Genomic DNA, 17,772 nt, shown 5'->3' on the forward strand with positions numbered 1-17,772 from the left:
AGACAATTTAACCAGCAGCATCCTTCATTCTCCTTCCCTTTCCTCCTGCTGTTACTCCTCACACGAAAATCGAAACCCTTTTCAGACTGAACGCCATATGCTGCTATTACTACCTCTAGGCCTCTCTCAGCACATGCAAAGCTAGAGCTTTATATACATATACACACACCAAACATGTTATATGACAGCCATTAGGCCATAGGTTTGGAACTAGAGCGGACAGACCTTTTAAATACATAATTGTCATCCAGAATGACCAGCACTGGCCAAACCATTTAATGATACCTATTATATGCCATTACACAGCATTATACTGGAAGAGGCCATTCGCAGACCCTGCTGAAGGTAATTGAGGTTCGATATTTAAATAGGCGACATACACACAGTAAGTGACACAAAAGGCACAGGAGGCAAAGCAGAAACAATAAAGCAATGTCCCCTTCTGAGATCACTTATACCAGTCACAGGGCCTTAACCCACGGAGTACCAAAGGCGAGATGGGGGCAAACCTCTAATTTAAAAGGATTAAATATCAAACATAAATGAATGATTAGGAACCGTCTTAATTGGAAGTATAACCCCTGCGTGCTTCTATCAGAACAAGTAAAAACGATTACAATGACTGTTAATAAAGTCAATAATGAACCAAAACGTCAATCTAGGGGATAAAACGGTTTTATAGAGGTTTTCAGGAAGGGTGTGCCAATGACAGCAGATGTACTGAATAATGCCAGGGCACCAGCTGGTAAATTAAGCTCTGCACTGGCAAAGCGTGTCCTTAACAATAGCTTATTGCCTTTAGGTGTCCTTTGGTGACACTGTATATGTGGGTAAATTCAGCTTGTAGTGATAATACCACTTATACATATATTCAGTTCCGCTCTGTAGCGTACGGAGCCCCAGCAGCATCCAACATTGTGCAGAGGAGTACAGATCGTCCCTTAACGGTGCCTTTCGCATCAATTGTGTCTTCAAAAAAAACATGAATGAAGCATTTTGCCACTAGATTCGCTTGCAGAGTGTCATTCTGGGCTGTACCCCAGTAATATCAGTACAGGCAGTGTGAGCTGTCACAGGGCTCTGGGCTCAGGACGAAGCGCCGGTTTGCAGTCCAGTACCACCTAGCTGTGACCTTGGGAAGTTCTGTGCCAGTATCTCGAAAAGCAAAACAAGACTGATTTCATTGGTGCAATGGCTCATTCCCACAGTGATCTCACAAACACATTAAGAATGATGTGAATGAAAATATCCACAGAATATGTAGAGGTGAGATTAAAAAGCTGGTATCATTCACAAATCAGGTCTACAGTTACACCTCGGTGTCATGGAAACCTCCGCGGCAATAAATACATAGCATGACATCATTTGACCAAATATGTGCATTTCAAAGATAACTAATGGCATCACTATGTGTGGGGTACTGGGTTCCGGTCTTTGATACACTGCAGTACCGACAAATTAACCAATAGGATATATACAACAGGGGTAATCAACTGAGACTCTCCAGATCGATCACATGGATACAACTCCCACAATCCCAATTAAGGACCAAAGAACTTCAAGCTCACCAACAGATAGAAAATATACATTGAAATAATAAATACATATGTATGTATCTATGAAAACCTATCAACAAGAACTGCAAAGGGTTTAAATTAATTCATCACAGAAGATGTAGTTTTCAAACTTCCCCCAAAGATTAAATATTAAAATAGCATCTTTTAAACAAATAAATACATTTAAAAAAAACTTTTTAATTTTTTTAAATAAAGATAAAAAAAAATAAAAATGTTTTTAACTTAATGAAATCAATATAAATGCTTTGTCATCTAGGTAGATATTTTGACATTTAATGCAAAGTACTACAGTTGTTCCAACATGGTGACCCCAAAGTGTCCAAGTAAGTGTGCCCTTCATGACAATGTGTCCTCCTATAGCCCAAATGTTAGCGGGCCCTGTCTCCAAGTTATAGATCTCTTAAAAAGGCCTTTACTTGTGTCGCTCTGAGTGTGTCCTTACCCCAATACCAGAGATTACAAAATATTCACAAGCATTTGGTGTTTGACTCATAAGCTAAGGATCATGGGAAATCTAGTTCAGAAACTTCTGGGCTACTCAGACTGGCCATCGCTGTACTTAACCACACTGCACAAGGCTGAGCGAGTGGGCAGCTTAACCTCACTGCACAGGGCTAACCGAGTGGACAGTTTAACCTCACTGCACAGGGCTGAGGGAGCATGGAGCTTAACTACGCTGCACAGGGCTGAGCAAGTGGGCAGCTTAACCACACTGCACACGGCTGAGGGAGCAGGCACCTTAACCACACTGCACAGGGCCTGAGCAAGCGGGCACCTTAACTACACTACACAGGGCCTGAGCAAGCGGGTACCTTAACTACACTACACAGGGCCTGAGCAAGCGGGTACCTTATCCACATTGCACAGGCCTGAGTAAGTGGGCACCTTAACCACACTGAACAAGGCCTGAGCGAGCGGGCACCTTATTCACACTGCACAAGGCCTGAGCGAGCGGGCACCTTATCCACACTGCACAGGCCTGAGCGAGTGGGCACCTTAACCACACTGCACAAGGCCTAAGCGAGCAGGCACCTTAACCACACTGCACAAGGCTCAGCAAGAGGGCACCTTAACCACACTGCACAAGGCCTGAGCGAGTGGGCACCTTACCCACACTGCACAAGGCTCAGCGAGCAGGCAACTTAACCACACTGCACAGGGCTGAGCAAGCGGGCACCTTAACCACACTGCACAGGGCCTGACAGTCCCTCTCATTTTAGGACCGTCATTAACACAGCCCCTCTCATTCTATGACTGTCACTAACACAGCCCCTCTCATTCTATGACTGTCACTAACACAGTCCCTCTCATACTATGACTGTCACTAACACAGTCCCTCTCCTTTTAGGGCCGTCCCTAACACAGCCCCTCTCATTCTATGACTGTCACTAACACAGTCCCTCTCATTCTATGACTGTCACTAACACAGTCCCTCTCATTCTATGACTGTCACTAACACAGTGCCTCTCATTCTATGACTGTCACTAACACAGTCCCTCTCATTCTATGACTGTCACTAACACAGTGCCTCTCATTCTATGACCGTCACTAACACAGTCCCTCTCATTTTATGACCGTCACTAACACAGTCCCTCTCCTTCTATGACTGTCACTAACACAGTGCCTCATGCTATGACTGTCACTAACACAGTCCTTCTCATTTTAGGACCGTCACTAACACAGCCCCTCTCATTCTATGACTGTGACTAACACAGTCCCTCTCATTTTAGGACCGTCACTAACACAGTCCCTCTCATTTTATGACCGTCACTAACACAGTCCCTCTCATTCTATGACTGTCACTAACACAGTGCCTCTCATGCTATGACTGTCACTAACACAGTCCTTCTCATTTTAGGACCGTCACTAACACAGCCCCTCTCATTCTATGACTGTGACTAACACAGTCCCTCTCATTTTAGGACCGTCACTAACACAGCCCCTCTCATTCTATGACTGTCACTAACACAGCCCCTCTCATTCTATGACTGTCACTAACACAGTCCCTCTTATTCTATGACTGTCACTAACACAGTCCCTCTCATTCTATGACTGTCACTAACACAGTCCCTCTCATTCTATGACCGTCACTAACACAGTCCCTCTCATTCTATGACTGTCACTAACACAGTGCCTCTCATTCTATGACTGTCACTAACACAGTCCCTCTCATTCTATGACTGTCACTAACACAGTCCCTCTCGTTCTATGACCGTCACTAACACAATGCCTCTCATTCTATGACTGTCACTAACACAGTCCCTCTCATTGTATGACCGTCACTAACACAGTCCCTCTCATTCTATGACTGTCACTAACACAGTCCCTCTCATTCTATGACTGTCACTAACACAGTCCCTCTCATTCTATGACCGTCACTAACACAGTGCCTCTCATTCTATGACTGTCACTAACACAGTCCCTCTCATTCTATGACTGTCACTAACACAGTGCCTCTCATTCTATGACTGTCACTAACACAGTCCCTCTCATTCTATGACTGTCACTAACACAGTGCCTCTCATTCTATGACTGTCACTAACACAGTCCCTCTCATTGTATGACCGTCACTAACACAGTCCCTCTCATTCTATGACTGTCACTAACACAGCCCCTCTCATTCTATGACTGTCACTAACACAGCCCCTCTCATTCTATGACTGTCACTAACACAATGCCTCTCATTCTATGACTGTCACTAACACAGTCCCTCTCATTCTATGACTGTCACTAACACACTGCCTCTCATTGTGAGTGTATATATAAAATGCAATGTCTGAATGTCTTACTGAACGAGTGACCCCAATGCCTTCATTAATGACAACCTCCAATAATTACTACACCTATACCGTGAGTGTATTCTCATACTCAGAGATCCCAACCTAAAAATTAGGGTCACACTTTAGTGAGAATCCCTCCTGCTGTCAGCAAGGGTCCTCCCACTCCCATTCAGAACACGAGTGCCCTGCAGAGCCTGGGGCCTCATCCAGTGAGTGTCACTCATTATGTGAGTTGGGAACACCATCCAGCCTGTGTTCGGGTACTTTTCGGCCCTATCCTATCATGTGAAAGAGCCAAACTCATGCTGTGAGTGTTGTTTATATTGCCTAAGAGAACATCATTCACCAGCCTTTATCCCTGGTAGTGAGTGTCTTACTCTGCAAGTCCCCAAGTCAGTGTCCCCTCTCTATCCCCTGTGTTAAACTCAGTGTCCCCTCTCCATCCCCTGTGTTAAATTCAGTGTCCCCTCTCCATCCCGTGTTAAATTCGGTGTCCCCTCTCCATCCCGTGTTAAATTCAGTGTCCCCTCTCCATCCCCTGTGTTAAATTCAGTGTCCCCTCTCCATCCCCTGTGTTAAATTCAGTGTCCCCTCTCCATCCCCTGTGTTAAATTCAGAGTCCCCTCTCCATCCCCTGTGTTAAATTCAGTGTCCCCTCTCCATCCCCTGTGTTATAGTCAGTGTCCCCTCTCCATCCCCTGTGTTACAGTGAGTGTCCCCTCTCCACCCCCACTGAGTGTCATCTAACCATCCCTTGTATTCCAATGTTTGTCCCATCACCATCCTCAGTAAGCGTCCCCTCTCCATCCTCAGTGAGTGCCCCCTCTCCATCCTCAGTGAGTGCCCCCTCTCCATCCCTTGTATCCCAGTGAGTGTCCCCTCCCCATCCCCTGTGTTATAGTCAGTGTCCCCTCTCCATCCCCTGTGTTATAGTCCGTGTTCCCTCTCCACCCTCATTGAGTGTCATCTAACCATCCCTTGTATTCCAATGTTTGTCCCCTCTCCCTCCTGAGTGAGTGCCACCTCTCCCTCCTCAGTGAGTGCCCCCTCTCCCTCCTCAGTGAGTGCCCATCCCTTGTACCTCAGTGAGTGTCCCCTCTCCATCCTCCTCAGTGAGTGCCCCCTCTCCATCCCCCTCAGTGAGTGCCCCCTCTCCATCCCCCTCAGTGAGTGCCCCCCCCTCTCCATCCCCCTCAGTGAGTGCCCCCCCCTCTCCATCCCCCTCAGTGAGTGGCCCCTCTCCATCCCCCTCAGTGAGTGGCCCCTCTCCATCCCCCTCAGTGAGTGGCCCCTCTCCATCCCCCTCAGTGAGTGGCCCCTCTCCATCCCCCTCAGTGAGTGGCCCCTCTCCATCCCCCTCAGAGAGTGCCCCCTCTCCATCCCCCTCAGAGAGTGCCCCCTCTCCATCCCCAGTGAGTGTCCCCTCTCCATCCTCAGTGAGTGTCCCCACTCCATCCCCAGTGAGTGTCCCCACTCCATCCCCAGTGAGTGTCCCCACTCCATCCCCAGTGAGTGTCCCCACTCCATCCCCAGTGAGTGTCCCCACTCCATCCCCAGTGAGTGTCCCCTCTCCATCCCCAGTGAGTGTCCCCTCTCCATCCTCAGTGAGTGTCCCCTCTCCATCCTCAGTGAGTGCCCCCACTCCATCCCCAGTGAGTGTCCCCACTCCATCCCCAGTGAGTGTCCCCACTCCATCCCCAGTGAGTGTCCCCACTCCATCCCCAGTGAGTGTCCCCACTCCATCCCCAGTGAGTGTCCCCTCTCCATCCCCAGTGAGTGTCCCCACTCCATCCCCAGTGAGTGTCCCCTCTCCATCCCCAGTGAGTGTCCCCTCTCCATCCCCAGTGAGTGTCCCCTCTCCATCCCCAGTGAGTGTCCCCTCTCCATCCCCAGTGAGTGTCCCCTCTCCATCCTCAGTGAGTGTCCCCTCTCCATCCTCAGTGAGTGTCCCCTCTCCATCCTCAGTGAGTGTCCCTCTCCATCCCCAGTGAGTGTCCCCTCTCCACCCTCAGAGAGTGCCCCCTCTCCATCCCCCTCAGTGAGTGTCTCCTCTCCATCCCCAGTGAGTGTCCCCTCTCCATCCTCAGTGAGTGCCCCCTCTCCATCCTCAGTGAGTGTCCCCTCTCCATCCTCAGTGAGTGTCCCCTCTCCATCCTCAGTGAGTGTCCCCACTCCATCCTCAGTGAGTGTCCCCACTCCATCCTCAGTGAGTGTCCCCACTCCATCCTCAGTGAGTGTCCCCACTCCATCCTCAGTGAGTGTCCCCTCTCCATCCTCAGTGAGTGTCCCCTCTCCATCCTCAGTGAGTGTCCCCACTCCATCCTCAGTGAGTGTCCCCACTCCATCCTCAGTGAGTGTCCCTCTCCATCACTCACCCCACTCGATGTAGTCGTGGATGTTCTTGTCCCTGCGGAGTGGGGATGAGCAGCACTCATCGTACAGACAGAGCAGGGAGTCCAGCAGGCTCTCCACGCTCACAGCACCGCCCGCCGCCGGCCCGGCCACCATCAGCCGCTCCAGCTGCCGCAGGCGGAGCTCGGCCGACATGTTCTCCGGTCACCGCGCTCCCAGCCGGCAATCAGGGCCTCGGACCGGCCGCTCTGTGACCCGGGCCCCGCCCGCCATGTCCCGGGGGGAGAGGATGGAAATCAGCCGCCCGAGTACAGTGTGTGCGGCCCGGGGACACTCTCCGGCACACCCGGCCTGGGGGAGGAGAGACAGCGAGGGGAGGAGAGAGACAGACTGCTAGGGATGGAGGGGAGGAGAGAGAGGGGGGAGAGACAGACTGCTAGGGATGGAGGGGGAGAGACAGCGAGGGGAGGAGGACTGGGGGAGGAGAGACAGCCTGGGATGGTGAGAGAGAGGGGGGAGAGACTGAGAGAGAGAGAGACAGCGAGGGGAGGACTGGGGGAGGAGGAACAGGCTAGGATGAAGAGAGAGAGGGGGGGAGAGACTGAGAGAGAGACTGGGAGAGGGGGGGGAGAGAGGGGGAGAGACAGCCTGCTAGGGACGGAGAGGGAGAGAGGGGGAGACACTGGGAGAGATGGAGGGTTAGAGACAGCCTGCTAGGGATAGAGGGGTAGAGACAGCCTGCTAGGGATGGAGGGGTAGAGACAGCCTGCTAGGGATGGAGGGGGGGGGGGGGGGAGACAGACTGTTAGGGATGGAGGGGGAGAGACAGTCTGGGAGAGATGGAGGGGGAGAGAGACAGCCTGCTAGGGATGGAGAGGGAGAGACAGCCTGCTAGGGATGGAGAGGGAGAGACAGCCTGCTAGGGATGGAGGGGGAGAGACAAACTGGGAGAGATGGAGGGGGAGAGACAGACTGGGAGAGAGGGGGAGACACTGGGAGAGATGGAGGGTTAGACACAGCCTGCTAGGGATGGAGGGGTAGAGACAGCCTGCTAGGGATGGAGGGGGAGAGACAAACTGGGAGAGATGAAGGGGGAGAGACAGAGTGGGAGAGAGGGGGAGACACTGGGAGAGATGGAGGGGGAGATACAGCCTGCTAAGGATGGAGGGGGAGAGACAAACTGGGAGAGATGGAGGGGGAGAGACAGACTGGAAGAGAGGGGGAGACACTGGGAGAGACGGAGGGGGAGAGATTGACTGCTAGGGATGGAGGGGGAGAGACAGTCTGCTAGGAATGCAGGGGGAGAGACAAACTGGGAGAGATGGAGGGGGAGAGAGAGATGGGGAGACACTGGCAGAGATGGAGGGGGAGAGACAGCCTGCTAAGGATGGAGGGGGAGAGACAAACTGGGAGAGATGGAGGGGGAGAGACAAACTGGGAGAGATGGAGGGGGAGAGACAGACTGGAAGAGATGGGGAGACACTGGGAGAGATGGGGGGAGAGACAGACTAGGAGAGACGGAGGGGGAGAGACGGACTGCTAGGTATGGAGGGGGAGAGACAGTCTGCTAGGAATGCAGGGGGAGAGACAGTCTCCTAGGGTTGTAGGGGGAGACACTAGGACAGATGGAGGGGGAGAGACAGCCTGGGAGAGATGGAGGGGGAGAGACGGGGAGACACTAGGAGAGATGGAGGGGGAGAGACAGCCTGGGAGAGATGGAGGGGGAGAGACAGCCTGGGAGAGAGGGGGAGACACTGGGAGAGAGGGGGAGACACTGGGAGAGATGGAGGGGGAGACACTGGGAGAGATGGAGGGGGAGAAACAGCCTGGGAGAGACGGGGAGACACTGGGAGAGATGGAGGGGGAGAGACAGCCTGGGAGAGATTGAGGGGGAGAGACAGACTGCTAGGAATGGAGGGGGAGATACTGGGATGGAGGGGGAGAGACAGCCTGGGAGAGATGGAGGGGGAGAGACAGCCTGGGACAGATGGAGGGGGAGAGACAGACTGCTAGGGATGGAGGGGGAGAGAAAGCCTGCTAGAGATGGAGGGTGAGAGACAGACTGCTAGGGATGGAGGGGGAGAGACAGCCTGGGAGAGATGGAGGGGGAGAGACTGACTGCTAGGGATGGAGGGGGAGAGACAGACTGCTAGGGATGGAGGGGGAGAGACAGACTGCTAGGGGTGGAGGGGGAGAGACAGACTGCTAGGGATGGAGGGGGAGAGACAGACTGCTAGGGATGGAGGGGGAGAGACAGCCTGCTAGGGATGGAGGGGGAGAGACAGACTGCTAGGGATGGAGGAGGAGAGACTGGGGAGGGCTGGCAGCCTTAGGCCTGGGGGGCAAATCCAGTCAAGTGGCCCATTGCACCAAGAGGAGAGTAAAACCAACTTTCCCATGTGATTGAAAGGGGGTGGGGCAGTCACCTAAACAGACACTCAATGACAGGCACACACACACTTGCTTGCACACTAAAAAACACACACTCACTGACAGGCACACACACTTGCTTATTTGGCGCACACTAAAAAACACTCACTGACAGGCACACGCACGCACTCACTGACAGGCACACGCACGCACTCACTGACAGGCACACGCACACACTCACTGACACACTCACTGACAGGCACACGCACACACTCACTGACAGGCACACACACACACTTGCTTATTTGGCGCACACTAAAAAACACTCACTGACAGGCACACACACTCACTGACAGGCACACGCACACACTCACTGACAGGCACACGCACACACTCACTGACACACTCACTGACAGGCACACGCACACACTCACTGACAGGCTCACGCACACACTCACTGACAGGCACACGCACACACTCACTGACAGGCACACGCACACACACAGAAAGACACACTGTTACAGGCATACTGACTCAGACAGAGGGACATACTGACACACACACACACAGGCATACTGGCACACAGACAGACAGGTGCTGACTAAGGGGACAGGGAGGGGGGACTAAGGGGACAGGAAGGGGGGACACGGGCTGACTAAGGGGACAGGGAGGGGGACACGGGCTGACTAAGGGGACAGGGGGGAACACGGGCTGACTAAGGGGACATGGAGGGGGACACGGTCTGACTAAGGGGACAGGGAGGGGGGACACGGGCTGACTAAGGGGACAGGGAGGGGGTCACGGGCTGACTAAGGGGACAGGGAAGGGGGTCACGGGCTGACTAAGGGGACATGGAGGGGGACACGGGCTGACTAAGGGGACAGGGAGGGGGACACGGGCTGACTAAGGGGACAGGGGGGAACACGGGCTGACTAAGGGGACATGGAGGGGGGACACGGGCTGACTAAGGGGACAGGGAGGGGGTCACGGGCTGACTAAGGGGACAGGGAGGGGGGACACGGTCTGACTAAGGGGACAGGGAGGGGGGACACGGGCTGACTAAGGGGACAGGGAGGGGGTCACGGGCTGACTAAGGGGACAGGGAAGGGGGTCACGGGCTGACTAAGGGGACATGGAGGGGGACACGGGCTGACTAAGGGGACAGGGAGGGGGTCACGGGCTGACTAAGGGGACAGGGAGGGGGCCACGGGCTGACTAAGGGGACATGGAGGGGGGACACGGGCTGACTAGGGACAGGGAGGGGGTCACGGGCTGACTAAGGGGACAGGGAGGGGGGACAGGGGCTGACTAAGGGGACAGGGAGGGGGGACACGGGCTGACTAAGGGGACAGGGAGGGGGGGCACGGTCTGACTAAGGGGACAGGGAGGGGGGACACGGGCTGACTAAGGGGACAGGGAGGGGGGACACGGGCTGACTAAGGGGACAGGGAGGGGGACACGGGCTGACTAAGGGGACAGGGAGGGGGGACTAAGGGGACAGGGCGGGGCACGGGCTGACTAAGGGGACAGGGAGGGGGGACTAAGGGGACAGGGCGGGGCACGGGCTGACTAAGGGGACAGGGAGGGGACACGGGCTGACTAAGGGGACAGGGGGACACACACGGGCTGACTAAGGGGACAGGGACTCAGGTAGGGGCAGCAGCCAGCAGTCAGTCTCTCCTGATGATGTCAGGAGGAGGGATCGTGACTTCCTCTGCTCTTCTCCCAGACTCCCCAGCGGTCCTGTGAGAAGAGCAGTGGAAGCCACGCCCCCTCCTCCTGACATCATCTGGCTGTAGGCTGCAAGGAGAGAGAGGTGAGTTGAAGCCAGAGGCAGGGCCGGAGCCAGAGGCAGGGCCGGAGCCAGGGGCAGGGCCGGAGCCAGAGGCAGGGCCGGAGCCAGAGGCAAGGCCGGAGCCAGGGGCAGGGCCGGAGCCAGGGGCAGGACTGGAGCCAGGGGCAGGGCCGGAGCCAGGGGCAGGGTCAGGGGATTCAGATTTTTCCTTTTTTTGCTGGATGCGGGCTGCCTGGAGGGCAATTGCCTCCCTGCCCCCCTACCCAGCCCGCCCCTGCGGAGACACAGCCTGCTAGGGATGGAGGGGAAGAGACAGACTGCTAGAGATGGAGGGGAAAGACAGGCTGGGAGAGGGGGAGAGACAGCCTGCTAGGGATGGAGGGGAAAGACAGGCTGGGAGAGGGGGAGAGACAGCCTGCTAGGGATGGAGGGGAAAGACAGGCTGGGAGAGGGGGAGAGACGGCTTGCTAGGGATGGAGGGGGAGAGACAGAATGCTAGAGATGGAGGGAGAGAGACAGACTGGAAGAGAGGGGGAGAGACAGCCTGCTAGGGATGCAGGGGGAGAGACAACCTGCAAGGGATGGAGGGGGGAGAGACAGCCTGCTAGGGATGGAGTGGGGAGAGACAACCTGCAAGGGATGGAGGGGGGAGAGACAACCTGCAAAGGATGGAGGTGGAGAGAGAGACTGGAAGAGAGGGGGAGAGACAGCATACTAGGGATGGAGGGGGGAGAGACAGATGTAGGGGAGAAGGATATGGATGAAGGGTGGAGGGACGACTTTGGATAGAGAAGAGACAGCCTGGAATGGAGGAGAAGAGACAGGAGAGGAGAGTCTGGAAAGGAGGGGCTGAGACAGTCTGGGATGGAGGAGTGAGAGAGACTGGAATGGAGGAGTGAGAGAGACTGGGATGGGGGGGAGCCTGATTGAAGAGGCCTGGGATGGAGGAGGTAGAGATACAGCCTAAAGTGGAGGCGGGAGAGATCGCTAGGGATGGAGGAAAAAGAGAGACAGCCTGAGATGGAGAAGTTAGAGAGAGGCTAGGATGGAGGGGGAGAGACAGCCTAATGGAGGAAGTAGAGAGACAACCTGGGATGGAGAAGGTAGAGAGACCGCTAGGGATGGAGGAGGCAGAGACCGCTAGGGATGGAGGAGAAAGAGCGACAGCCTGAGATGGAGAAGGTAGAGAGAGACTAGGATGGAGGGGGGAGAGACAGCCTGGTGTAGCAGGTAGAGAGACCTGGGATGGGGAAGGGAGAGATTGCTAGGGATGGAGGAGGGAGAGACTGCTAGGGATAAAGGAGAGAGAGACGGCTTGGGGTGGATGGGAGGAGACAGCCTTGTGATGGATTGAGGGGGTGGGGGGACAGCCTGATGGAGGAGGGATAGATATCCTGGGATGGAGGAGGAGGATTGAGAAGGGGAGACAGCTAGGGATGCATGAGGAGAGGGTAGAGACAGCCTAGGATAGAGGAGGGATAGACAACCTGGAATTGAGGAGGAGAGACAGTCTGAGATGGAGGAGGGGAGACCAGTCTGGGATGGAGGAGGGAGAAAAAACCTGGGATAGAGGAGGAGAGGGGTAGAGACAGCCTGGGATGGAGGAGGGACAGACAACCTGGGATGGAGGAGGAGAGACAGCTAGGGATGGAGGAGGAAGAAGGAGAGATAGCTATGGATAGCTGGGATGGAGGAGGAGAGACAGCTAGGGATAGAGGAGGAGAGACAGCTTGCGATGGAGAAGGATGGATAGAGGAGAGAGCCAGTGAGAGGTAAACAGCCTGAGATAAGAGAGAGTCTGGAATAGAAGTAGACCACCAGAGATAGGAAAAAGGGATAGAGGAGGGTAGTGTCACGTATTCATCCGCTTATAAAAATGTGGTTAATGACATTTACTGTCCACACAGGAAAAGTTGTGCCGAGCAGCAACCTAATCCACAGAAGGGTTAATGCTGAGCAGCAATTATGCAAATGAAACCTGGTAACTGAATTTGGGGTCAAAGGCCGGTTACAGCCTATCAGAACTAAAGGCGGAGTATTTAGGCCCAGTTCTCATCCTGCTCAGTGCCCTGTCGTGGTTTCCCTTGTGGTTGTCCGAGAGCGCGTTCCTGTTTATAGTTTTCTACCTGGTTTTTGACTTTGGCTTTGTTTATTGACTTCTCTATATTCTGGTATCCTGACTCCTGGCTTTCCTCATCGCTGTGTCCCTTTCTGTGTTCCTTGACCTCAGCTAGTATTTTTGACTATTCTTTGTACGTTAAATCCGGCCATTCTAAGGACCGGTAATACGTTACTTATTTGTCATCCGTGCTATACAGTTCTACGTGCTGGATCAAACAGTAATCCTGACAGGTAGACACTTTAATTTTCAAGAGAGAGAGAGTTGATGATAGAGTAGAAGACAACTTGGGAGAGAGGGATAGAGACAAGGTTGGAGAGAGGACGAGAAAACATGGCGGAATAGGAGAGAGAGCTAGGTGTATAGGAGGATATTCAGAAAGGGAGGAGAGGGCAAATATACTCTGATGGAGGTGTCGGGACACCTATAGATACATTGGAGAGCCATATTGGAGGTTAGAGTGAGCGCTAGAGAGACTGTGAGAAGAAGGGTGACAGGTAGAAATAAAGTAAGAGAGACTTTGCTGTAGGAAGGGGAAGTCAAGGGAATGAGTGTGAGAGGGAGATGCGATAAGGTAGAGAAAGGCATGAGGAGAGATAGCTAGGGCTAGAGAGAGCCAACGATGGAAAGAGGGAGAAAGATTGTAACAGAAAAAAGAGTAGAATGACAGAGCATATTATATTTTGTGATACAGACTGTTGGAGGAGAGACAGGAAATCATTATTTATAAAGCGCTAATAAAGTCTGCAGTGCTGTACAATAGGTGGACTAACAGACAAGTATTTGCAACAAGACGAGTTGGACGCACAGTAACAGACGGTGTTGAGGGCCCTGCTCAAAAAAACTTACATTCTAGCGGAAGTGGGGGTAAGGTGACACAAGAGGTAAGGACTAGCACCTTAGCCGTGTCCAGCGTTGGATAGGGGCAGTTGGACACTATGTTTTTGAGATGGAAGTGACATGATTTGGTGAGGACATGAGGAATAAAGTAGAGTTTGGAGTCAAAGAAGACATCTAGACAGCGAGCCTGTAAGGTAGAACTGGTGGTAGTGCCATTGACTTGGAGGGAGACAGACACAGGAGTAGCAACGCTTAAGGGAGAGAAGACGAAAAGTTACGTTTTTGTCAGGTTACGTTTAAGGAAGTGAGCAGCCATCCAGTTACAAATAACAGAGAGACAGTCAGACATGAGTCGAGGGACGCTGAGAGATTAGGAGAGGACAGATAGATTTGCATGTTATCCACATAAAAGTAATATTGGAAGCCAAAGGAGCCGATGAGTTTACAAGGGAGGCAGTATAGATCGGGAACAGTAGGGGATCAAGGGCAGAACATGGGGAAATATGACAGAGAGGTGTTGTGGAGAAGAGGGTTGGGAAAAATAGTAGGAGAACCAGGAAAAAGCAGAGTCCTGGAGACTGAGATTACAGAGGATGAGAAGAAGTTGATGATTAATGTGTTGAAATAGCAGAAAGTTCAAGGAGAATTTGAAGAGAGTAGTGACCATTGAATTTAGCAGCAATTAGATCAGAGATATGGAGGGGAGTGGTGGATACTAAGATAATAGTAGAGCTAATGATGGTGGAGGAGAGGGAGAAAACTAGAAATGTAGTGGAGGGGGAGAGAATGTGATGGAGGAGGAGAGATGGAGGTAACTAAAGTTTGAGAGGAGACGGAAGAGAGACTGAGAGAGAGGTGAAAAAGACCATGATGGAACAAGTGAGGGTAAAGGAGTTAGTGTTGGAGGAGAAGAGTTGAGAAAGACTGTGGTTGAACAATCAGCTAGTGAACAATCAGTCCTTTAACCCCTTAAGGACACACGACATGTGTGACATGTCATGATTCCCTTTTATTCCAGAAGTTTGGTCCTTAAGGGGTTAATTGGAAGCAGGAAAAAATGGACAAGCAAAAAGATCTTAGTGGTGGCTATACAACTGGGTCAGAGCCTCTCAAAAGAAGTCTTGTGGCGTGTTCCCAGTATGCAGTGGTTAGTACCTACCAAATGTGCTGCAAGGAAGGACAACCGGTGAACCGAACCGGCATCAGGTTCATTGCGCTAGTAATATGGAGGAGATAGTGATGAAGAGGAGATAACGCATAATGGAAATGATAGGGGCGTAGTTAGGAGGTGGTGATATGTATCCAAAGTGGGGAGAGCCAATGATGGTTGATAGGGGACAGAGCTAAGACGGGTGAAAGACACCCAATGATGCAGAGAGAGAAAGCCTGTGATAGACAAGAGAGAAGTAGAACCCTTGATGGAGGAAGAGGGGTGCGTTGAGCTAGTGATGCAGCTTGGTCCATTCAGGGTCTCATCGTTGGCTTTGCTGGTACTGAACAGCTGGCCAATCTGCAGGATCCATGTGATCCGTGTGAAGAAAGGTGATACCATGCAATATATGGCAGGGAAAATGTCAGGCAAAGGAATGTCGTATACGATTATCCACCCTTCTGTCACTTTTTAGGTTTACAGGTTTAAGATGCTGTGAGACTCACCTGTGATGTAAGTGACCTCTCAGGATAGACCACAACCCAGATAGAGTTTCATCAAAATAAATGCAGTCAAATGTCACTCAAGTGTCTTTGTATGTGGCAACCTGTCTGTCTAGGTGACAAATAGTTTTATAAATAAACCGGTAGCAATCAGTTGAGCAGAACTCATCAAGGCCACAGTAAGGATTATCCTATCTATCGGTTTATACCCCAAAATGTTCTTTTTATAGATCGAGGTACCATCCTGTAGATATTAACCATTTCCCTCTGTTCCAACCAGATATGTACAATGTATATTACATGGTTATCTATTAATACATTTCAAAGAACATTGCAAAGAAAGGGAGAATTAGCAGAAAACATATAATTTACCAATATTTTTTATTTTTCAACTCTGCAGAACTGTGGAATGTATTGAATCTTGATTCATTCAGGGAACTCTCCAAGTATCATAACCAAGAGTGCCCTGGGACTTTGAATGGTATGACTTCTTACCTGAAGGCCGCTAGGCTCTGCTCCCTGCCTCCACTGCTAACTACAGAGAGCCAAAAGTTCTCAAGTATGAACTTCCGTTGGCTCTCCTAAAATCCTCCAGTAAGGCAGAGCTTACTGCAAACTGCTGAGCGATTAGCCTGCTTAGGAACTTGCACTTCTCCGGCATTAATAGTGAAGACAGGAAGAGATGCCGAATGGACCACAGCTAAGAAGGCAAACTGTTCAAAAACTGTGCGCTGTTTGACTGCCTATACTGGATGGGGCACTCCTTACACCATAAATACTTCAGCAAGCTGTAGTGGTTATAGTGCTTGGCATATTCAATATATTCTACAGTGCTGCTGAATTGGGAAATGCTAAATATTAGTAAATTATATCTTTTTTGCTCACCCTCCATTTCTTCCTAATAGTTTCCTACTCTTTGCTTTCCTTGTTTTTCTTACCTTTCCCTTTCCCCACCTATTCCACAATTGGGCATTGTGGTGATAATCTTTAAAAAAAATTATATTCTGTTACTGGACAATTCATTTGTTTCCGGTTTGACTTACTGTGTATGTAGTACACGAAGCCCTGCTTTGTTCTATGTATTATTTTTATAAAAATCAATAAACATTAGATTGGGAAAACATGAATAGGAATAAGTCTGTTTCATTTTACAGATTTTATAGCTATATATCTCGTGTGCGGGATATTGATCCTTCCCTTTATATCGCTTGTGAAACAAAGAACAGAGAAAGCACCACTTCAAGGGTTTAATAGACAGACAATTACAATTGTATATATAGCACCAAAATATTCCACAGCGCTTTTCAATAGGTAGATGAAGACAAACAAGATTTAAAGGAGCACTATAGGGTCAGGAACACAAACGTATTCCTGACCCTATAGTGTTAAAAAACACTATCTGGCCCCCTTTGCCTCCCTAAAGATAGTAAAATGTTACTTTTTTTTTTTTTTTTTTTTTTTTTAATTCTTTATTTTTGTTGTGCAGATATAGACAGTTAACATTTTCTTTCCGTGCCACAACAGCATTAGAAAGGTGAGCATAAACATTTGGTTTAAAATGGCATACAGATTAACAGCACATTATTTTTGTTAATATTAGGCTAAGTCCAGAAGAGTTGTGTCGTTAAGAGTGTTACAGGATTAAACTAGATAAGAAAACTACAGCTGTAGTAGTAAGTATGGTGGATACGTAGGGTACAGTCCTGCCGGCCATGTGGCTTGGTTAACTAAAGAGTAAACTATGAAGCCCAGAGGAGAATGTAGAGGGTTAGGGCTGGGTAGAGACTGTGCCCTGTGTGTTGAGTTACCTGAGGGGCCTAATGCTAGGTGTCCTCCGACCCAGTTCCTGGCTTCGTGTCTGAGTAGCAAGTCGAGAGTCAGGTCGTGCAGGTCGGTGTGATTGGGTGACTAAGTGCGTCTCAGCTGTGAGTGGGGGGGCCTAGGTAGGCTATAGCTCTAGATGAGGTTCTTGTCTAAGCGAGTTCGCCTGCGCGGTTTCGGATGTCTCTGACTGTGTCAGCATAAGTCGTCCCATTAGTGCGGGTGAAGCGCCCGTCAGAGGGAAAAACATAACATATAACAATTGCTAGTTACTAAACCATAAGTGATCTGGCCAAATAAGTAATATAGACTGCAAAGCAGCTCCGAACATAACATGAGTAACCGAGAAAATTATTAGCGGAAGATAAGCAGGAGAGTGTTCCGGTCATGGTGGAGTCCCATCAGGGAGCCTCAGAGGGCTTCATGTGGTTGCCGCCATAGACGGTTCTGCCGTGGGTCTTCGTG

At 51.2% G+C, this 17,772-nt stretch overlaps 1 protein-coding gene across 3 annotated transcripts in view; it reads right to left on the bottom strand.

Moving 5' to 3' along the window:
- The window catches only part of CDC42BPA (CDC42 binding protein kinase alpha), a 192,911-nt gene extending 185,817 nt beyond the window's left edge, over positions 1 to 7,094 (bottom strand). For 2 of the 3 annotated variants that reach the window (XM_063444060.1, XM_063444061.1), the window contains exon 1: positions 6,733 to 7,093. In XM_063444060.1, coding sequence (XP_063300130.1) covers positions 6,733 to 6,904 — 172 coding nt within the window. In that variant the 5' untranslated portion in view covers positions 6,905 to 7,093. Of the gene's footprint in view, positions 1 to 6,732 lie in introns of all 3 variants that reach the window. The other variant, XM_063444058.1, reaches the window with a different exon arrangement.
- Between the last annotated feature and the right edge of the window lie 10,678 nt (positions 7,095 to 17,772).

Source organism: Pelobates fuscus, chromosome 2 (genome assembly GCF_036172605.1).
Source record: "Pelobates fuscus isolate aPelFus1 chromosome 2, aPelFus1.pri, whole genome shotgun sequence".
Taxonomy (NCBI): domain Eukaryota; kingdom Metazoa; phylum Chordata; class Amphibia; order Anura; family Pelobatidae; genus Pelobates; species Pelobates fuscus.